The sequence below is a fragment of the Merops nubicus genome, unplaced genomic scaffold (genome assembly GCF_000691845.1).
Source record: "Merops nubicus isolate BGI_N331 unplaced genomic scaffold, ASM69184v1 scaffold23968, whole genome shotgun sequence".
NCBI classification, from domain to species: domain Eukaryota; kingdom Metazoa; phylum Chordata; class Aves; order Coraciiformes; family Meropidae; genus Merops; species Merops nubicus.
The window spans coordinates 45,848-66,965 of NW_008624009.1; the positions used below are offsets into that span (position 1 = coordinate 45,848).

A 21,118-nucleotide genomic window follows, 5' to 3' on the forward strand; every position below is an offset into this window, starting at 1 on the left:
TGCTAGGGGAAAGCAGTCACCTTACAAGTTAGTTTGGAGAGACTAATCAGAGGGGTAAGTCCAGTATGTAATGAAAACAGTTGTCTGAGCAACCTGTTCCATCTGACAGATTTGGATTCTTACAGGAAATACTGAAGCACACTAGCTGGTAATGCAACATAAAAAGAAAAAATAATTTAAAAAACAAGAATGAGGAGAGGAAAATCTTCATGCCTAATGTGTCACCTAAGACTGATGAACTCCAGTGCAAAAGCTGAAGAAAATTAAGTGCTAACCTATAAACAGTTCAACCAGGCAAAAGTAAATACGTAGTTGGCATTTACATTAAAGCTCTAGTCTGCACGTATCTGTCTTCTCATTCCCTTCAAAAAGAATTTTTCTTTTCCTACAAAAAAGGCCTCAGAATTATCTACTTAATACAGGTGGTAGTTTCAGATACCGTGCTACAGACTCAATTTGTGCACTTAGAGCTCTTGGCTCATTAAGATTGTGAAGTCAAACGAGTCAGATAAAATTAATTAAGTTGGGCAAAATCACTTTTAAGGTGCCTTGTGTTTTTCCAGTTATCACTAGAACTGTCTGTAATGGATGACATAAAATGAGTATTTATGAACTTAAGTGCTTAACGTAGCCCCTCCGTGCCTGTCTTCGGCCAGGGCTGACAGTCACGACCCTCTCCGCACAGCAAACACGCCAGGGTACCACCGGCCTCCTACCTTGGCTCCATCCACACTGATAATCCGATAGCTGTTTCTCGTGCTGTCATAGAAGTAGGAAACAGTTACAGCCTGCTTGCTTGCGGGAACCCAGTTCTTCTTCGTGCTGGGGTCAATTTGGAAGACATGGGCTCTGGTGGTGAAGATGGGCTGTTCTCTGGAATAGGGAGGGACAGGAGAAATGGATGCATGAGTCTGTGGAAGATGAAATGTCCCAGAAGCCCAGCCTTGACCAGGCATGTTGAAGGCACAAAGAGAGAGCGCCTGGAAATCCCCCAAGTGAAAAAGCGGAGCAGTGACACTGCCAAGCCACAATCCAGCCTTGGGTGCCTCTCCTTGGCATTGCTGAGTGACCTAAAGTTACTGCTGTAGTCCAGGAAGCAATTGGCTTTTTTCTCCCCACGTTACACTAACTCAGTACCCATCTTTGCTTCAAAATACTCATTTCCAGGAAAGGACATCACATGCATTCTTTTTTTTCCCACCCCCACATTTTGCAGAAAGCAACAAAGCCCCCCACTGCCAAGCTGGATCTCCTCCTGCTGCACATTCCACCAGGGTTCCTCCGTGGATGCACCAAGGACTCCAGCAACCTACAGGCACAGTATAATTACTTAAATATTAATGTCTATCCTTAGAATCCCACTGTTCGGAGGATGTGCATGAAAATTTCATCAGATGCAAAACCAGTCAATCATCCCAGGGAGCAAGAGGGAAAACAAACACAGCCAAAACCCTGTGTTGATATATATATTACCTTTCAGTTCAACTTTCAGTGGAGGATGTACTGCCCTTGACACCCTGTTCCTAAACACCAGCCCTCTTCAGATGCTTTTTCTCATTAGGAAAATTGATCACACAGTGGAGGGGTTTTATTTTACCTTCCATATGTGACAATGCAAATCACATGTAAAAGAAGAGAAGACGCAGGACCAAAAGAACAAAATGTGTTACAAGGTCATCTAGGTCGAAGATCAGAATGAAGACTTAAATCAAGGCCAAAAAACAAAATTCACTTCCAACTATACCTTTGATCTAAGTTTAGTTGAAGTAAACTGCAAATCAAGCTCTACTGTGGTTTTATATATGTTTTTATGCTCTTAGTTCTTAAAAGCTAGTGTAAAACAGTCTACATTAAGTGTACCAGTCCATATATTCTTATCACATACAAAATATTATATCATGAATAGTTACACTTGGCAGAATTACGGCAGGATTCAAAAACAATTGTATTACAATAGAGTTACCACTGAAAAATGTTTACCACATGGAAACTGAAAAGGCTGCCAGGCTGAATTTTGCACAAAGCAAATGAAAAGAGGTAGGTGAAAGGCCATAGAGGTCTCACTCTCATATGCTATTCTGTCCTTCTCAGATAAATAATTTTCCTCTATTATTCTCAGTCCGCAAGTTTTGGAAATATGTTTTTATTAAGATTTCTATAGTCTTCAGCTCCTTGTATACCCACCTGTGTGCATTTTTAGAACAGAACAACTTCAGGTTCTGTATGTAAGAACATGATCTTAACCACTGCAGTTAAATTAAATTTGAGGGGAGTAAATTTATGAATATCAAACAGATGAAGCAATTTAAGTGTAGAATTAGCTCAGGAGTGAGCTTGCCCAGGAAGGCCTCAGGAGGGAGAAAATGAACAATGGGTTTCTCCTTGCATGACATATGCAAAGTTTTACATTTTTCCAGGAGCTGCCATGCAGTTTTCCAGATGGACACCTGTGCTAATCCCTGTAAAATACTTATATGAAATAAACTGAAATGACAATGGGACTGTTATGTTACAGCTATGAAAGAGCAGCATTTGCTTCAGCTCTTCCTTATCAGCAACTCACTGAACCTGACATTCATTGCACCCACTAAAATCTATGCCGTCCTCAGCTGGGAGGAAAGAAGGGGTAGGTCTCCTTAATATTTTTAAAGTATTTCCATCATCCATTACACAGGATTAGCAGCTTAATGCTCAGAAAGGTCATGGAGTTTGTTTACAATAAGGAATGCAGGGAAGGTAAGTTTCCCCCAAGCTGCTTACTCTTTTACTCTAAAAATGCATACTTATGTACTTCTTGAGTGAAGAATAATTTTGAATTAATTTCACCTTTTACTCAGCTGTATATTTTTAGTGGATTCTACTAATAATTGGTTTTGCTAATGGTAATATGACGTATATATTGGAGTCTAAACTTTCAGATGTTTCCTCCAAACAAACCTATTCCACAAACAACTTTGGCTGTGTTATCTTAGCAATACCAGAAAACATTGTTAAAACTATGCCTGGCCTCTCTGCAGCAGAAGCCGTAAGCATATAGAGAAAATCTGGAGATAATCAAAGTAGAGTGAACGGAAAAAACTATCTCAATTTTTTCAGGAATCCTGTAGCAGCTACTGTTGTCAATGGGAGCTGTATACATGTATCCAAGCACATAAATTAATGCATAATGAAGCTCAGGGCTTGAGATAGCCATTTATCCATTCAAATGGGACTTTCATTAAAAAGTAAAGGCAGTACCTGACTATGCTTCTAATCCTTAAGTTTATCAAAGAAAAAAGTGCATTTTGCCTTTCTAGGTACAAACAGTAACTCTATCACAGATGGAGTGTCAGTTGATAAATTATTAAAAAAAAAAGTGCAATGTGTAAACTTAAGCATTGTAACTCATTAAAGATAAGTGAACTGCTGACCTTTCATTAAGACTTGGAAGGGTCAGTTAGTTGCTCTCACTGGAAGCTGGTGCCACTGCAGTTTCCCTTCACCATGGCAGGTCAGCAAAGCCAACAGCACTGACAAACTCCAGTGGAGGAGCTTTTAACAAGGGGGGGAATATCCTCCCTCACTGCACCCCAAGCTCCTTTGCCCAGTGGAGCACACACAGGCAACTATAAAACTGTGGCGCTCAATTTTCAAACGAAACATGGAGTTAGAGGCTTTAAAAATGCTTACCACTGCCTTACAGAGCCCCAGACTGAGCAGGACTGCTCTGCATTACTCACTTGCAACTTCTGACGTTCAAGAAAGTACCTTACTGATACAGGAATTACTTTGTCTTCCAGAATGTCCTTCCTTTTAATTTTATCAGAGATGTACCAAGTTTTGAGCTTAACTCAGCAGCAGTGCTCACTTGAAATTCCCATAGCACATCCCCTGTTGTTCGAGGCCTAGCAAGCTGGCTCTGAGGTGAGACTGCCAGTTTGCCCAGGAGGCAGGGAGCAGTGGCACTGCCAGACACGCTGCAGACTCGTAAATCAGAACACAAGGAGAATTTATGAATGTTTAAAATCCCATGAATTTTAACTGAAGTTGTTAATTGTTGATTAAATAATTTTTAAAAAAAAAAAAGTTTAAAAATCAATTTGCCAGTAACATTCACTGTTTGGAGTAAAGCTGCTTGAAAAAAAGCAAACGGAGACGTAAATTATAGTGAATAGTTCTTTGTTTAGTAATGTAGATTGAGACACAAAATGCACTTTGATAAGTTTTTAAAATTATTAAATATGGCCACCATGTTTTATAAGTGTGACTCCAGGTTTCAAGTTATGGTTTTATGCATTTTAACTGACTTTTTATTTCTGTCCTTGTGTCACATGAGACAAACCCCAACTAAGAAGCAATCGTTCTCCATTGATGTAGAAATATGTCATAAGCCTTTTCTGAAGAATTTAAAAAGCCCAAACCAGAACTCCAGAGCTAACAAACTGCCTCCACAGCTGTGTGAGATACAGTAGCACTTTCTGGTTAATATACAACCATGCCAACCTACAAGTGTGAGACTAGCTGCAAGCTGTGTGTTTTATGTTACTCTTCCTAATCAAGGGGAATGAGCTCTCACTTAGGAAAAGTTCAAATTATTTAATTCAAAGTTCCTTGTTTATCATTTGAATCATGAGCACAACCAGTGATTTAAATCACTCCAGCTGTAAAGAGGCTTTGCTGACTGGCAGCTAGCAGGGGAAGGGCTGTGGGATACTGGTGGCTGATGGAGCAGCAGCACAGCGAGCCCCGGCTGGGCGGCCAGCAGGCATCTGGGAGAGCCCTGCCCCCGGATCCCAGCGTGCACAGGGCTGCCCGCAGCCAGCTCTGAACAAGGCACTGAGGAGGGGAACACTCCTGTACTGAAGCAATCTGTTTTGGTAGTAAATGTAACACTGTGACTCTTGTGGGTGCCTGCAGGATCAGCACCCAAGCTCTTCTAAATGTGCGAAGTGTCCAGTGGACATCGGGTGGACGCACTGAGCAGTAAATAGGACAAAACAGCTCCTTTACTTTTGTAGCATCTGGAACATCACAGCTATTTGTGACAGCAGCACTGGGACCCTACCAGAGGCAAACCCACTAGTTGCACATTTTCCTGAAACTTTCATTAGCATGTCACATAAAATTTCTGGGATAAGGATTCTTAGCTTACAGGACAAGATTATTTCTCCTCTCCCCACACTAATAGCAGACAGCTTTGCAAACTGCCTAATTTACCAATTAGAATAAATATATTTTTCCAAAGAACACGTCCTCATATAGCTCCAGAGAGTGCGCCAGCGTAGAGTTTTTGGAATGTGGTGCTTTCTGCTACAGGCCAGCATCACACACACATTGAGGTTTATACTGCCTGACAGCACCAGCAGATCCACAGTGATTAGCTGTAACAAGTATTAGATAAGAATCTTTCAAGAAAGAAGAATAGGTGAGAATGCAAATTCCTACACTGTGACATACACTGGTCGTGATACAAAAAATTTTATTTGCTACATGGAACATGATAAATCTGGTGCCAATAGTTACTTGGATTGAGCATCACTACTACTGCCTGACTGCAACAAAAAGATCTAAGCTTTTATGTACATCTTCACAGGTAATGTAACTTGGAGTGCCATTTGGTTTTATTTACGATAATTCAAGAAGCAGCAACACTGTTCAAAAGAGCAGCGTTGCTCCTGCAGCACCCTCCCCTCAACGCCTGTGTGAAAGCAGGATGGCAATGACACCAGCTCCCGAGGCCACCAGGCACTGTCCATGACTCCAGCTTCTCAAAAACCCATGCACAGCTCAAAAGGCTAAGAGCACATTAGCAAGGCAAAGTCATGCCTTCAGTCCCAAACAAAACTGAGTAAATATATCCTGCCCCTTGAAAGCAGGAAGCCCTCCAGGAGCCCAGAAGTCACCAAATGTCCCCCTTCAGCTGGCAGCAGGGCTGGCACCAGGTGTCCCCGTGCCTTGGGGGGTGCGGCTGCTGATGCTTTGCCTTTCTAAATTTTGATGTCACATGATTCCCCTTCAGCTCACAGATAGAGATTTTTCTCTTGTCCAGGTAAGTAATGCTGCCTAAAAATTACCTGTGAAAATATTGTTTCATTGACCCATTATGCTTCTCTCTTGTTCATACACACACCTCAAACTTTTAAAAACAACCAACTTCTGTACCCGAGACACCAAAGATCCAGCTGAAGGCAGACCTCTGATGAAGGCTATAACTGCTGTGCAGAGAGGTTACAGCTATGGAGTCGCACACAGTGAATTAGCACATTGGCTGCAGTTTATACACAAAATTAATCTTTGCTCCAAGCAAAAGGGAGAGTCTGTTATCCTCCAGCCTGTTACCTCTACCTATTGAAGGCTCATGTCATCTTGTGTCAAATCTTTCCAGGAAGTGGAAAACCACACAAGTTAGTTTCTTTATGATGACTGGGGATGAAGTTTGGAGGATGCCTCTTCACCCTCACTCTAGACAAGAAAAGTGCCCCCCCCTTCTGCTCACCACAAAGAAAGCAAATTCAGCTGTCTCAGCCCAGCTCCTTGAGGAACCGTAACCTCAACATCCAGCACTGCCCGGTTCATGGCTAAGGTGAGGGACCAGGACAGCAGGCTGGGACCAGTCCCCGTGGGCAGTACACAGAGCTGGGGAGAGGCAGAAGCTAAACCTCTGCATTTTACAGACGTGGTAGCTGCAAACCAGCATTATGAAAGCAGGCAGCCTGCTCCCTTCCCAAACTGGCATACACTAATTAATCAAGGTCATTCGGATCGCATCAGCTGCAACAGGCAGGTTCTGGTGCTGGCTGCCAAGCATGCACAACTAGTAGAAGGGCCTGTTTCAACTTGCAAGGGTGCAAAACACATAGCATGAAGGAAGCAGGTGGGTAACGTCTCCATTTGACACCTGAGGAAACAGCCATCAAGAGTGAGATGGCATCCTGGGATAACTGGAAATAAAACTAAATCACCTCATTTCCTTTCTGTAGCTTTGCTGTTGCCATCATTGCAGGGCACTTATATACCAGATCTACCCAGGGAAGTTCTTGACTACTTGAATTTAAAAGGCTAAATCAACAGCTGAATATTCACACTCAGCAAAAGAGACTATTGCAAAAATTAACAGTCTTTACAGACCAGGGAGAAGCTGTCAGAGGTTTTAACAATGACTCCCACACAATGCAGATGATGGTGGGACAGGATGCCAGCCATGCAAACCACCTGCCTGCAACCAAGCACTGGCGGCCAAAAAAAGGGTCTGCCCGGAGCTGCTTGGCTCCACAAACCCAGGCAGCTCCCATTTGTCCTGCAAGGCAAACAGTCCTCCTCACACAGGTGTTTCCACAGCAAAAGTTACTTATAAGGATGGAAAAGCAACTCTTTTTGCAACCCTAAGCAACTCTTTTTGCAACCCTAAGCAACAGAGGGCAGGAGGGGTGAATGCAGGGAGAAGGAGGCTTTAATATCTGTTGTACACAAGGGATGGCAGAACTGGTCCAGAGCAGTAGGCTGGACTAGCAGGGAACAATTGCATTTGGTTTTTGATGTTCTTTTTTAACTCTCCATACTAAAAAAAAAACCCAAAACAACCAACAAAACACAAACCCCAAAAACGCTGGCATCCCTTAAACTGCATTTGTCAGTACACTGCTAGCGCAGCCATGGGCTCCTGGCTGGTGCTCTCTGCCACAAGGTGAAACTGCAGGTACAGGGAACAACTTCTGAAAAACTGAAGACTAGTAGAACAGAAATTACACTGTCCTTAAAAGAAAACAAGAAACAGCTTTTTTAAAAAATATAATTTACTCAAAGTCCTTTTCAGTCTTTCTGTTGCTGAAATTTGTTTTGTAGGCAAACTTATCCCCTTGCAATGAGGTTGAGAAGAAGTGCTGAATCTGTCAGCAGCACTAATTGAGAGCAAGGTTGTGCAACTCATTCCAATAACCAGAGTCACGATTCTCTGGTGATCACTTTATACTAGATTTGCTATCAACTCACCTGCAGAAATATATGAAATACATTTAAAAATCCATCTTTTTAGCTCTCTTCTTTTACAGGCATTATTATTCTAACAGACAGAATGTAATTAGCAAAAGTGCTTCTTCCACTGGTAGTTCCAGTCACTTTAGACAGAAAAATTAAGGAAAAAAAATGCTAGCAAGGTAAAGAGGAATTTTCTGTTAAAAGCACAGATGTTAATTAAGCTCATTTTTGATTTGTGGCTGAGTAAGTCCAAGAGAATAAAGCTTGAGGACAAAAGTTCTCAGTATGAAAACCACAGTAACATCTGTGAGGTCTAACAATACCATTCTGACTTTATGAAGTCAATATACAAATCAAAAGGCTTAACTTTAGCAGTGAAGAAGCTCACGCTTCTTTTTTTTGGGGGGGACTATCTTCAGACAGCTATTAACCTTTCAAGACACTGGGAATAAACACACCCAAGTGACAGGAATTGAGAGGACCCTAAACTAATCTTCCTCAGGTAAGTTTGTTTATTAGGAAAAAAAAAAAACAAGTTGAGGCACATGTGTTTGAAACTGGTTGTGTTACTCCAATTACTTCGGAGATTTTTCCTGAGAAGACATTGAAAGGGGATCCATAAATTTCCAACCTTGGTTATGTTTACTCAGCCTCTCATTTGCATGGGGATAAATTCAAACCCTATTAAAGTGAAAAAAATACTTGTACTCTCTTTACCCCCAGCACTTCTCCTACCCTTGTTGACAAATATAGCTGCATCAGCACACAGATTCCCTGAGCCTTCCTATTTCCTTGGATCTGTTAAAAATTACATCCTCTGGGTTTGTCCCAGCTCCAGTAGAGTTAATGCTTTTAGCACGGCCTCCTCTGTGGCACAGTTGCATTGTAATATTTCAGCAAGAGATCACCACTGTAAATTGAAAGTGTAAATCTTGGAGTAGAGAGCCCGAGTCTGTAGGAGAGGGAGAGCCTCCCTCTGCACAGTGCCTGCTGCCAGCAGTCCCCACCCAGGGAACACCAGGTCTGTTACAGCTCCCTGTGCTCTGGCTCACAGACCTGCTCACACACCAAAATTTACCCCATGCAGCTGGGGTTAGGAAGGATGAAGCGTGGGCACACACTAGACTTGCAGTTGACACATTGGAGGTTGCTCTGGAAAGCTCTCAGGCAGACCCTCTGCCACAGCACAGGGAGGCTCGAGCAGGGGAGACCCCACAGGAGCTCACAACAGGTGTGTGTGCAGGGCTGAGCCAGCCTGGGGTACCCCACGTGCAGGAAACAGCTCACCCCAACAGGGCACACATTGGCCACTGCTGCTGTCAGAGCAGCCCAACCAAACCTGATCAAAACCACAGCTCTGTGCTACCGTGAATTTTCTCATGCACAGGTAAAACACCAAAGGGGTTGGATGGCTTGAAGGAGAAATAAGGAGCCAGTGAACTGCATCAAGCTCCTCAAGCACCATCCAAAACCAAGAAGCAGCATTTCTCAGAGCCCTCAACCACCCCAGAAGTGCTGCCCAGGAGCCTCCAAGCACTGGCCTTACTGGAGGAGATGTGCCAGTGCTTCAGTTGCTCCCAGGCCTCTTCACCCTACATCAGACACTATAGGCATCTAGAGTTAGCATTGGTGAGATATGATCAAAGAGGAGAAAAATAACATAGTCACCATTTGGGAGGAAGAGAGCTATTTATTTTGCATTTGTAAAGCAGCAGGAAAATCCTTCAGCATGCCAGTGGAGTCTTTATTTTATTATTAATCCTTTTCACTATGTTTTCTCTGTGGCAGAAGGCCGGGGATACTTTGCAGTTCTGTGTGTTATTTGGTGTTCATTTAAAACAATGAAGATTAAATGGCAGAGGATATATGATCAAAATACATTGTACCTACAAACAGAAGATTGAGGTGAAAGACCGTGTATGTCTGTGCATGTAAAATCCAGACACCATCAGGGCACTATCTTTATGTTTAGGACTTTTTCTTCTCCCATGCTGTAAGAATTTGCATGGCAGATGAGGTTATCTTCACACAAAGAAATCTGAAAAGTTGGTTTTAATCAGTAGCGTAATCAAAGCCTCACTATCGCAAAATAATATGATTAAACACTCCATTATTTCAAATGCCACAGAACTAAGCAGATCCTTGGAGGGGAGTACTTTTGTGCACTAATCCATGCATGTAATTATCGATATGCTTTCCCATGCCCTATTCAAATGCTCTCCCCTGAGGCTTTTCTTCCACTTACACTAGGGAAAAAAAGAGCCAATCAGTTCAGTTTAAAGAACAAGTTGTATAACTCTTTTTGATCTACTGCCTAAAGGATCAAATAAGGAATTCTACCAACCGTAGCGTCAGAAGAAAACGATAGGGCTGTGCTTGCCCTGGTGGCCAGCACCACGTGCAGGCAGGGCAGGCAGGGCACGGCGTGTGCCCTGTGCTGGGATATGCTGTGGCCAGAGATGCTGCCAGAGCACCTGGCCCCATAAACACTCAGGTCCGAGTGCACTATTAGACTGCAAGTAAAAGGGTACCAGCAGATGGTTTAGGATGCATGCCTTTAATGAAACTTAAGCATGTAAAAATTAAAAGCAATTAAAGAATAAGTGATTTGCTCTGTAAGCGATTAGAAAGATGCAAGCCAATGCCTGCACTGGGTTTTTGGTATATGTATTGACTCACCCGTGCTGAGAACAGCACCAGGCTGGCAACAGCACTGCCACGTTTAAAGAGATCTCTCCCTACGTGCCTCCTTCTAGGGCAAGCCACTGAGGAGACAAAAGCCACCAAATGTAGTGAAGGGCACCAAAGATGGAGTATAAAAAACCAGCAAAGAGATGTTCCAGCACAAGCCCATCCCCAGCCCTGGCAGCCAGGAAGCCCACAGCTGCTGTAGGAAAGGGCAAGGCGTCAGGCACACACAGGCACAGCTAAAGCCAGCACCATTCCCCACCCAACGCAGTTTTAAGTTAGACCATCTGGAAAAAAGCAGGTTTCCATTTTCTGGTGATTTTAATAGACTAATAGAATCAACAACCAGAGTATTTTGCTTGCTGCTAGCACAGAAGCAGCACCTCTTTAATGAACTGGGGGACACGGTTCCTGGAACTAATGTATTCACTAGCAGCCAATAAGATCACAGAATGACACATTTCTTCTGCTTCAAGTTAAAAATACAAAAGAAATTTCAAGCATTTAGAAGCTAATGTTATTCACTTTAATCTTTAAAAATATAACACCATCTGTTGCCATCAGATTTACAGTACAGATCTCAGATATGTACATTTATTTGTTGGTATAAAAAAAGCTGTCAGCAACCTCAGTGCAAAAGTGGAGATCCTCTGGTAGTCTCCTGAGCTGAAGAGAGAAAAACTACTAGATCTGAAAAACTTAACCTAAAGGTTATTCATAAGAAGCACAGTATCCACAAGACAAAAAAATACTACTCCCCTTGCCACAAAAAACTCATACCCATAAAAACACAAAACTAGACTCCACAACTCGCTAACACCACAAACCGTGCATGCATGCAGGTAATATTTGGACAAATTTATCCCAGAAATTCCTGAACCTCAACAGCCACATGCTTCTGATCCCCACAGTCCTGCTCCCTTGGCACTTCAAATTTCTGCATGCCAATGCCTCCAACTTAGTGGGTTATGTGAGGTACAGGTTATACAAGGTGTGGGCTATGGTAGGATTCAATTTCAAATATCAGATTTTTTCATGCAATACATGTTACATAACTACAGGTTATAATGAAATTTGTGAAAAAAAAAAAAATACATTCCCATATCAGCACAGTCTCAAAAATTAGTGTGGGCTGGCTGAAAATTTGTAGCATAAACAAAACATAGAACACATTCTTATTGTAAGCTTATTATGCAAGATGAGTCTCAGTAATACATAAAAACCAAATAAAAAGTTCAAGTTATTTTCTGGATATGCATTAGCCAATACAAATCTGACCCAAGGGAACAGTCCTGGGTGGCCAGGCTAGGAAACCTGGCAGGAGCTAGATTTGCAGGAGTGGTCAGAAGTCAGACCTCTTACAGTGTCACATCATTAGTAATTTTAAAATAAGACTGCTTTGGCCATTTTTAAAAATATTATTCACTCTGCTTAACGCCATCTTTTCACTTTTCTGAAGTCAAACAAGAAACCTTGGAAAAATAAAATCTTACCTGCATGGTGCTAATGATCACATCTCTCATGTTTTTAACATTTAGCTTTTTGTGCCTTGGAAGTTAATACACTAGGAGAGGATTCAATAATATTTTTTTCCTCCCAGTGACCTACTCTGTCCTGCTGCTATTTCTTGATTGAAAGACTGCAAGTAAGTCTGGCTTTGCTTTATGAAATTAACGTCTACTAGACATAAAAATCCAATTAGTGCTATGAAAATTAAGCCACAACATTTCCTCAGTCTCATTTACACCAATAGAGACTTTTTTCTTTGTCAGCGGTGAAGGACACAGCTGAATGATGGGATTTTTTCTGTCTCATTTATATATTGACCGTAATAAGGCCAGACAGGTAGGCCTGTACAAGTGCTGATTCTGTCAGCAGCCAAAGTTGCCAGGCCTGTGAATACTGTCACTTATAGATTGATAAATGGACTACATGGGCTAATTGTATTTCAGCATCTCTGGACAGATGGCAAATCTTACAGCCATATGGTGATTATTTCCACCGTGCTGAAAGTATATTAACACTTACCAAAATGTTTAAAGTGATGAGATGATCTAAAATAATTTTTCCATGAACGTGTATAAAAATGAGGGGCTTGGCTGGGCTGGCACGCCGGGGCTGGGCTCTCTGAGCCTGCAGCACAGGGCAGTCCTGGGGAGGGCCTGCGGGTAGTGCAGAGTTATCGACAAGCTGGCTGCGTGCTGGGCCTCGGCTGGAGCGCAGCGGCGCCTGACAGCCAGGGGAGAACACGCCTCATTTTAGCTATTCTGCCGTGCCCTCATTTAGTTGCCACTATTTGCTGCTTGATATGTCAGCTGCCCTGGGAGCTGGCATCACTGATACATACACTTTCTTCTCCTGGCATTTTTTTTCCTAAATCCTTCTCTGTTCTCTGGTTAAAAATGCACTGAAGTTATTGTCCTGTTTTAGAGGTAGCCACATACACAGCTCTGGCCCATTCAAATGCAGTAGAAGATTGCCCAGATTGCAGACCGTAGGGTTTCTGACACAGGACTATACATGCACTAGGTGCATTTATCTGTCCCCATCTCTGCTCCCAACAGAGGAGTCAATTGGGAGAGGACAGAACTACGACCCAGCAATCCTGTGAAACAAAACAAACCGGCTGCCTGGTGACCAGAGGCTCATCCTCTGGTCGGCCCACTGCCGACTGGATAAGCCACGGCTAAGTTCTGCAGTGCTACTTCAGCACAGAGCTGGGAGCTCATCGTATTTACCAAATGCAAACAAAGCACTTGATGGATAATACGTCAGGCTGATACCAGTCCCAGATGACACAACCCGCTTATTGCTGCGTCCTTTACTAACACTTTTCCTGTGGGGCTTTGAACCTTCTATGAGATTTATGCAGCAGTGAATTCACCCTTCAAAACAAGAGGAGTACATGCAGGAGACCTGATCCCCTTCTGCTCTAAGTTACAGCTTATTTATAGCAAAAGATGTGCACAAAATCAGCTTGTCAATTCCACGCAGACTTTTATGTTTGGATAATAACCCATATTACACAATTTAAATTATTTTTTCTTCATTTTCAGAACAAAATTCTGAATATTCATTTGTTTTAAAATAGGTTTTTAAATCATATCTTGTGTTCCATAGTAATTTGTTTTGAGTCCACTCTCATGAGAAGAGATTTCTAGCTAGTGGAAGCACACACCTCCCTTGCTGGGGGAGAAAAAAGTTTATGTACCAGCTTCACCTATTTGCTCTAAGTAAATTATAGCAAGTCAGGAGCTAGAAACTGCACTCTTCGTAGTCCCCATGATCTAAAATTAGTGCCTGGTGTTAGTATGCAGAATGGATCAAGTACTCACTCAGCCACTGAGGATAAGGTGCCAACTGGTGCGAAATTCTTACTATGCTTTTTGCACGTTCACACTTTAGCACCCTAAGAATTAAATTGACTTGACTTGTAAGGCCTCTATTAGAGATCTCTCTAAACGTGGTTTTCTTTTAGGAAGCTTCACTACCCCTGAAAGACAGCAAAAGAGCATTTCAACAGCCCATTTCTCCCTAGACAACCCAGCCCCGTGTTTTTCCATGTGCATCCCCAGCCAACACTTTGACCCGTGCTCGGAGCTGCTGCCGCCCCGGGCACTGGCCGGGCTGTTCTCCCCATGGGGAGCCACGGCAGCTCCCACATCACCCCAGGGCAAGGACAAGTGCCAAAAAAGGTGACATAAAAAGAAAAGAAAGGGAGGAAAAGTAACTTAGGTCTTAGAGGTGCAAAGTTTGGACCACTCTGTTTAAGTCAGAGAAATCAGCCATCCTTTTAAGGAATAACAGGCAGCATTGAACCATCTCGAATTGTTCCCAGCGGTCGTGTGTCTATTTTCTCTTCTGGCCAATAATTCAGAGGTCATCCTGTAAAGCAGTTGATGAGCATAAACTCTTTCCAGTACAACCTCATGTCACTTATGCTAATTTAACAGTTATTGGAAAGTGTGTTGCAAATCAGTGCAATGTTACTTTGATACTACAAGGCAGAAGCCTTACAGAGTTGCACAACATTGCTCTACCTCCTAAGGATAAGGATGCCAATTCATCAAGCTGGGAGGAAAGACCAAGCATGGAATGCAAAGTGGATTAGATGTTTTGATTGCGTTCCAAAATCTAAGCTTAAAATATAAAAACTTTGGCAACTTCTCCTCCATAGAATTTGAAATGCTAATATCTAACTCAGTGGAGAAAAGCTCTTGCAAAGATTTCAACAATACATATGCTGAATTCATGCTCTCCAAGACTGAAAAATTCAGAACAGACCTTCTCTGTAGAGGGAAAAGCAGGTAAGCATAAACACAGGAGAGGTGTTTACCCCAGGCTTCACAAGGAGCTTGGTCCACCTGAAGAAGGAAGCCGTCCCCACAGCGCTCTGCAAAACCTCTGACTTTGCAGAGAAGTCTGGGAAGGCAAAGCAGAGCAATAGAGATTGATGGGAGAATCAGGCTGCACACGACTAAGTCCTTGAAAGCTGGTTCCATAATATGCAGTTTTGAAGGTCTCAAAAAACAGATGCTCAGAACTTTCTGTCCAGGGAATGTCTTTGAGGATCACACAGAAACTTTAAAGATATTATTTGTCCTTTGGATCTCTCAAAAGACAAAGTGGAATTTCTCAGTATGCACAAACACCTATTTCCCTGCTCCAAAGCACAGAAGAAGGTAGAAGCGGCACAGAGGGGAAAGGAAAGTTCCCCAAGGAAGCACGGACACATGTATATACTTCTGGATCTGCCTGGGAGGAGGCGAGCAGCCTCCCAGTCTACCCCAAATAACTCCCAAAGCAACAGCTCCTTTTCTGGAATGTGGGATTTGATCATTGCTCCACAGCTATTGTGCTTCATTGTAACTGAGATTAGAGACTCAAGCTTTTAATTGCATTTCGTTGAATTTGGGTGGGTGTAGTGAAGTGACAAATCCCTGTTCTCTCAGTCAGGCCAGTTTCTATTCATCTTGAAAAGGACCATAAACCAAATTAGACTCATTTTTATGTATTAGCATTTTTAGAACATACCTTAAATACAAGTTTCTACAGAGCACCTCTACAAACAACAGACAACAGAAAATTAGCTATCTCCTGTAATGGACTACATGTGTAACAAACAGCTGTCAAACACAAAATTTTAAAAAAAAAATCATTAAAAGAGAGAGTTCTCATTCACCTGCACACTCAAAACTTTTAGGCAACTAAATCTCCTTTATTGTTTAAAAAAAAAAAAAATTTTCTCCCCATTGCAGCTGAAAGAGAGGGAATTATTAGGATGATCATTGGATTATATATGTACATCAATAAAAGTCTCGTCCTTGTATACCCAAGGGCAATGTTGTGCCTGTGAGCGTCTCAGAGCTGCCCTGTCTGGGCAGAAACTTCCTGGCAGGTCAGGAAGTATTTCAGCTTTAGGACTGCCAGGGAGTTAGACTACATGAAAGTGAGGCTTTACCTGGAGGGGCAGTTCACAGGTACATCCTGGTTAAAGACAGAGCAATGTCAAGGCAGAGACATGCTGACCACTACACTGCTGCCATCTTCATGCCCGCATCTGAGCTACCTACCAGAACAGAGCTCCTGACCTGTCTTTAGCCATCACCTTCTCTGAAGTAAACAATAAGGTGCCTCTATGCTTCCCCACACATCTCTCATGCAGCCTGGAGCTCCAGCACAGCCCCAAGTGCTGTCTAGGGCCATTCTGCACATCCTGGCTCAGAATTTCTCCTGGTTTGTTGTGGGTTTTTTGGGGGGGCCAGGGGTTGGGGTTTTTTTTTTTGTTTGTTTTTAAATACTCTCATTGACAATTTTCAGTACCACAAAACAAATCACATGTTCCCACTTAAACAACTGCAGGGAGACATTTTTAGATGTGTGCAACAGATTTATGGTGGAAAGCCAGAATACAAAAGCCTGATGAAATCGGGGAATGAAACAAAAGCAACAACCAAGTGTTGCTGTTAAGAGATTACTGAACAACTCAGCAAAAGCAAAGAACTTGAGTCAGTCACTGCAACACAATTAACATGAGGAAAGACAGTCTGTATCCTGAAGTAGTAGGTTTTCAAAAGAGAAAGCCTTCCTGAGTATTCCCAGCTCTTGCTATATCACCTGCCCTTCTTCTAGAGATGAAACAGTAAGTAATGAATACTGAAAACAAGGTGCTCACATCTCCACATAATAAAATTACCATTTCCCTTCAGAGGCATGCAAGATTTTTTTTTCCCCAAAAAATACAGTCTTCCATATCTGTGGAGAATCCACTTCAAAGCGTGAAGCAGAGGCAAAGAGCAAGTATGTATACAGTAAGTACTCAAACACCATTTTACAGACGACACGGAAGGATCCTCAATACAATTAGAAGCAGCTTTAGGAAAAAACATTGTATGAGCTGGCTATATATCTTTAAACATATTCCATAGAGGCCTTTGCTGTCTTGCTGCATTGGTGTACTAAAACTCGCCTGATAAGAATGCATTTGAAGGACTACTATTATAATAATGCAAATGCTAATGGAGAACAACACCTAGCAGCTCCCAGAGGGCTCTCTCAGGCCCCTTGATGTGCAGGCAGAAAAGTGCAACTTCTACAGAAAATTTCTTTTTGAATTGCAGCAGGGTTTGAGTTTCTAAATCCTTTAGGCTGCAGTGAAACTTCTAGATGGAAAGAAAACATTTTGTCACTTCAGAAATTCATACAATCTTGCATTTTGATAAGCCACATCAAATAAATAAAATCAGACTAGTCTGTGGGGGAGGCAAGAGTGGAGGATGCATTCCCACTGAAGTGAACAAGCTTTGCACAGTAACCAGCAGTCACTTCGACTCACACCTCCACTGCCAGGCCCTCTTTCCCCTGTGTCAAATCTGCTCATTCCTCTCCTTGATAAAGCCACAGTTGCTTTGCAGCTAAAGCTCCCAGTCCTGCCAGCCTTCAACATGAAGCCCACAAATCCTAAAACACCTACACAGCAGAGCCTCCTGCTCCCCTATGAGTCATTAAGTAGGCTGTCCCACTTGGTGATGTCATCCAGCAATATCCCTTTTTTTTCCCCCAAACAAATCCTAAAGCGCCTTAAGCATCAATTATTTAAAATATTATCGTCATTTTAATCCTGACCCCAGTGGCAAAATTACCATTATGAAACACTTCCAAGTGATGCAAGAGGGTCCAATAGCCTCTAATAGTTGCTACGTCAATAACGAGTAAGCAGCCAGCTACCCCTGTCACACGTGAGCTAAGCACAGAGCATCCAAGCCAGCAGCAGCAGACAGATTTCTCTCTTACAAACAGGCAGAGAGCAGCTAGGATGTGTCATCAAAAATATAATCAAAGATCAACTGCATCATCCAATCTCTTCTTGTACATTTTGCCTGAGTACATATTACACAACCCGTACTCACACCATCTCTAACCTGTGCTGGGTGATGTGTAGCTACGGCTCAGCAATAACCTTCCCTGATACTAATGGCCTATTCCCTGCTTAATTGCTCTTGCCATTAAGTGTTTCTTTAATGCCCAAGCTTAAACACTTCCTGTCTTCGTTTGAAGGCAGTGCCCTTGTCACATTCTGAGATTTAATAACAGCATTGTCAGCTATTCGCAGTGTACAGCTGAATTCTCAGAGAAACATGGTTGAAATGTGTTTCCCTAAGCACATTTACATCCTACGGGGCCACAACCAAAACACAGTATACACAAGTCACACGCTGTATTTGCAGTGCACAAAGTGTACAAATGCAGTGGACAGTACCCAGGGTGAAAGCAGGCTGAGATCTGGCCATGCAGTAACCTTCAGAACTGAGGTCCTTCCCACTCTGCACACACCCTATCACAAAGTCAACAGGAAAACCAACAGCTGGCTCAAAATGCTTACGCATCCTTAAATACATGCTCATGGGTGAAGCTATTTATTGTAGGCACTGCATTAACAGAGCCAAATGAACAAATAAAATGAATACACAGCACTGCAGAAAATCTAGATGCAAAACTAGGCTGATGCCCTTGCTCTTGGGTTCTCAGCAAACTCACTGCTCCTCTCCGCATGGTTCGGTCATGCCGGGAATATGCTCAAACAGTTTAAGACACTGTCAGATCTTGAACCAGTTTAAAACTACTTTCAGTTTAAAGGAACTGAACATCAAATAATTCTTTTTAACATTTCAAATGATGCCTTTGTTACCAGGGGACCTACTCATCATCCTCTTTTCAAATATAAAGAAGGGCTTGAGGGACATCCCAACTTTATGAAGGATATTTTATTTATAAGTTTTTCCTCAAGTGATAATTCAGTTAACAGTGGTAATTAATTAGGTTAGTAACTGAAAGCAACTTGACTAGGATCACTCTCTTAACATTAAGTTTTCTCTCTGTTCATTCTTTCTACAGCATTGTAGAAAGTAATTTTGGTGAAATTTGCACCAAGGCATCCAACTAGTAGTGGCAGATTTTTCCTGCTGTAATTTGCTGAACTTATCTCTGCCAGACCCTAAGATTTTTTTCTTAACTCACTGTGGCTTTTGTGCCAGTCATTCCCTTCATCGTCTTTTTTTCTGGTACTCTTTTGTTAACTGGCTTTGTGATTTCTCCCAACCCCATGTTTTCCTTGGATTTCATTCTAACAGGAGGTTTTTGCCCAAATTCCATGACGTCCATCTATCAGCACTGTTACAAACACCTATCATAATTGTGTGAGAGGTGACAAGGTCTCTCACTTGACAGCAGACTTGGATGAAATACTCCAATATTACAGGTTTGTTCAGTCACTGAAATGCAACCATACCAAAATGCTAGACATACAAAAACCCTATGATGATCTATCTATTTGTTTGGTGCTTTGGTTTTGTTTTTCTTCCCCCAACCCTCCAAGCTCCCTGCCTTTCTAACCTTACTTAAATTATGTTAAAAACAAGGAAGGAACTACATATAACAGGTTTTATACATACCATTGAGGTCCATGGAGTTTTCCCATCTATTTCAGTGAATCCAGCATACTGCTCCAGAATTCAAAGTTCTCTGGACCTTACTTTTCCACTTGATTTTGTAAAGACACCTGTATCTGTACACAGAGATACTGAATCCTCCAAACCAGGACAGCAGCCTTTTATAACCACTCTGCAAAATGGGAATAGATACCCAAGGAACCAAGGCCGTGAAGAATCAAGGATCCCCAGCCAGCTGCTCCAAAATTCATGAGATTAACAGCCTCAGCATCTATCAAATTCCAGCCCCTTTCCTTGAACACCATCACCAGCAGGATGATGCCCGATATAATCTGCACCCCTGAGCTCTGCTAGGAACCAAAGTTGCAGAGCTTAAAACCTCAAAAAGAGTTCCTGAGCTCACAGTACCAATCACTTGTCCCAGTCCTGCTTTGAGGGACAGCAGCTTTGTAGTGAAAGCTGGGTAATGCTACCTGCCCATCACTCCCAGGGTCCCAGGATGCCACTTTCTCATGGACAGATGGGCTGGCCAAACTTTGGAGGGAGCCAGCACGAGACTCCCACGGATTTTGTGTGGAGCTGGAGGACAGCCAAGGTGAATTTCCTCTGCAACGCGCTATTCCCTGCTACGGAGTTTCTTAGGCGAAGCTTATCACCATGGTATCTAAAGTACTGCTGCTACTGAGAGGGCTAGCTTGAACACCATCCAAAAATGTCTTCCTATAACACTAGTTTCCCCACATCTTCTGCTTCCTTCACCTGCTACCTTCCTCGTCTTCCCATTTGTTTGCCTTTTACTCCCCAAATAAAGCTGCACGTTGGCCGACAGATGTTACTATTGCTAACAGCAGAAGGGAAGAGTGTGAGGCAGATTTTCTTGATGCTCTTAAATGTCACTGCATAATAAAAACATTACATACGACTGCTCTCAGAAATATAGGCCCCCAATTGCACCTTTTCATGAAAATACTACAGGAGGGACAGTTTTGTTCATGAGTCCAGTCTTCCTAAAATAAGGTTACTTCACTGCTTGATCCAGGCTTGGAAACTCGCCTTTGCCCACCTTCCTGGAGGAAGGGGTGGACTCTAAGCCCACCTGGGGGAGGTATGGATGGATTCCAGCCGGACGGGACTGATTTACCACATTAGCCCCTGTGGAAGCAGCACAGAGAAGCCATCTCGTATCAGCCAAAAGAAATGTGTGCTATGAGCTAGTTCATCATTAACCTGCACAGCACACACTTCCACACTGTCGTACAGATTTCTGCAATAATTTCTAACACTCAGAGGCCTGATTTTCATTTTGATATGACTTATAAAACTGGTATAAAATTCGGTTTTATTGCTAGAGGGTTTTTAAATTAGTTGAATTTTAATCCAACAGATAATATAAATAACAGCTTCAGCAGCTGTAAAGTGATTTACAGGTCTACTCCAAACTGGATACTTGTCACACGCCACATAAAAAATATTTTGTAATAGACTGGTAAAGAAAAGAAAAGATACTGAAGAAAATAGTAGAAGAATGT

The 21,118-nt window shown here is 42.4% G+C and overlaps 1 protein-coding gene across 1 annotated transcript in view; it reads right to left on the reverse strand.

The window, feature by feature from the left end:
* Positions 1-18,704, reverse strand: part of HOMER2 (homer homolog 2 (Drosophila)) — a 52,071-nt gene extending 33,367 nt beyond the window's left edge. Inside the window, exons 1-2 of the mRNA XM_008945277.1 lie at positions 18,679-18,704; positions 717-873 (exon numbers count right to left, since the gene is read on the reverse strand). Of these exons, the coding sequence (XP_008943525.1) occupies positions 717-873; positions 18,679-18,704 (183 nt within the window). The remainder of the gene's footprint in view (positions 1-716; positions 874-18,678) is intronic.
* Between the last annotated feature and the right edge of the window lie 2,414 nt (positions 18,705-21,118).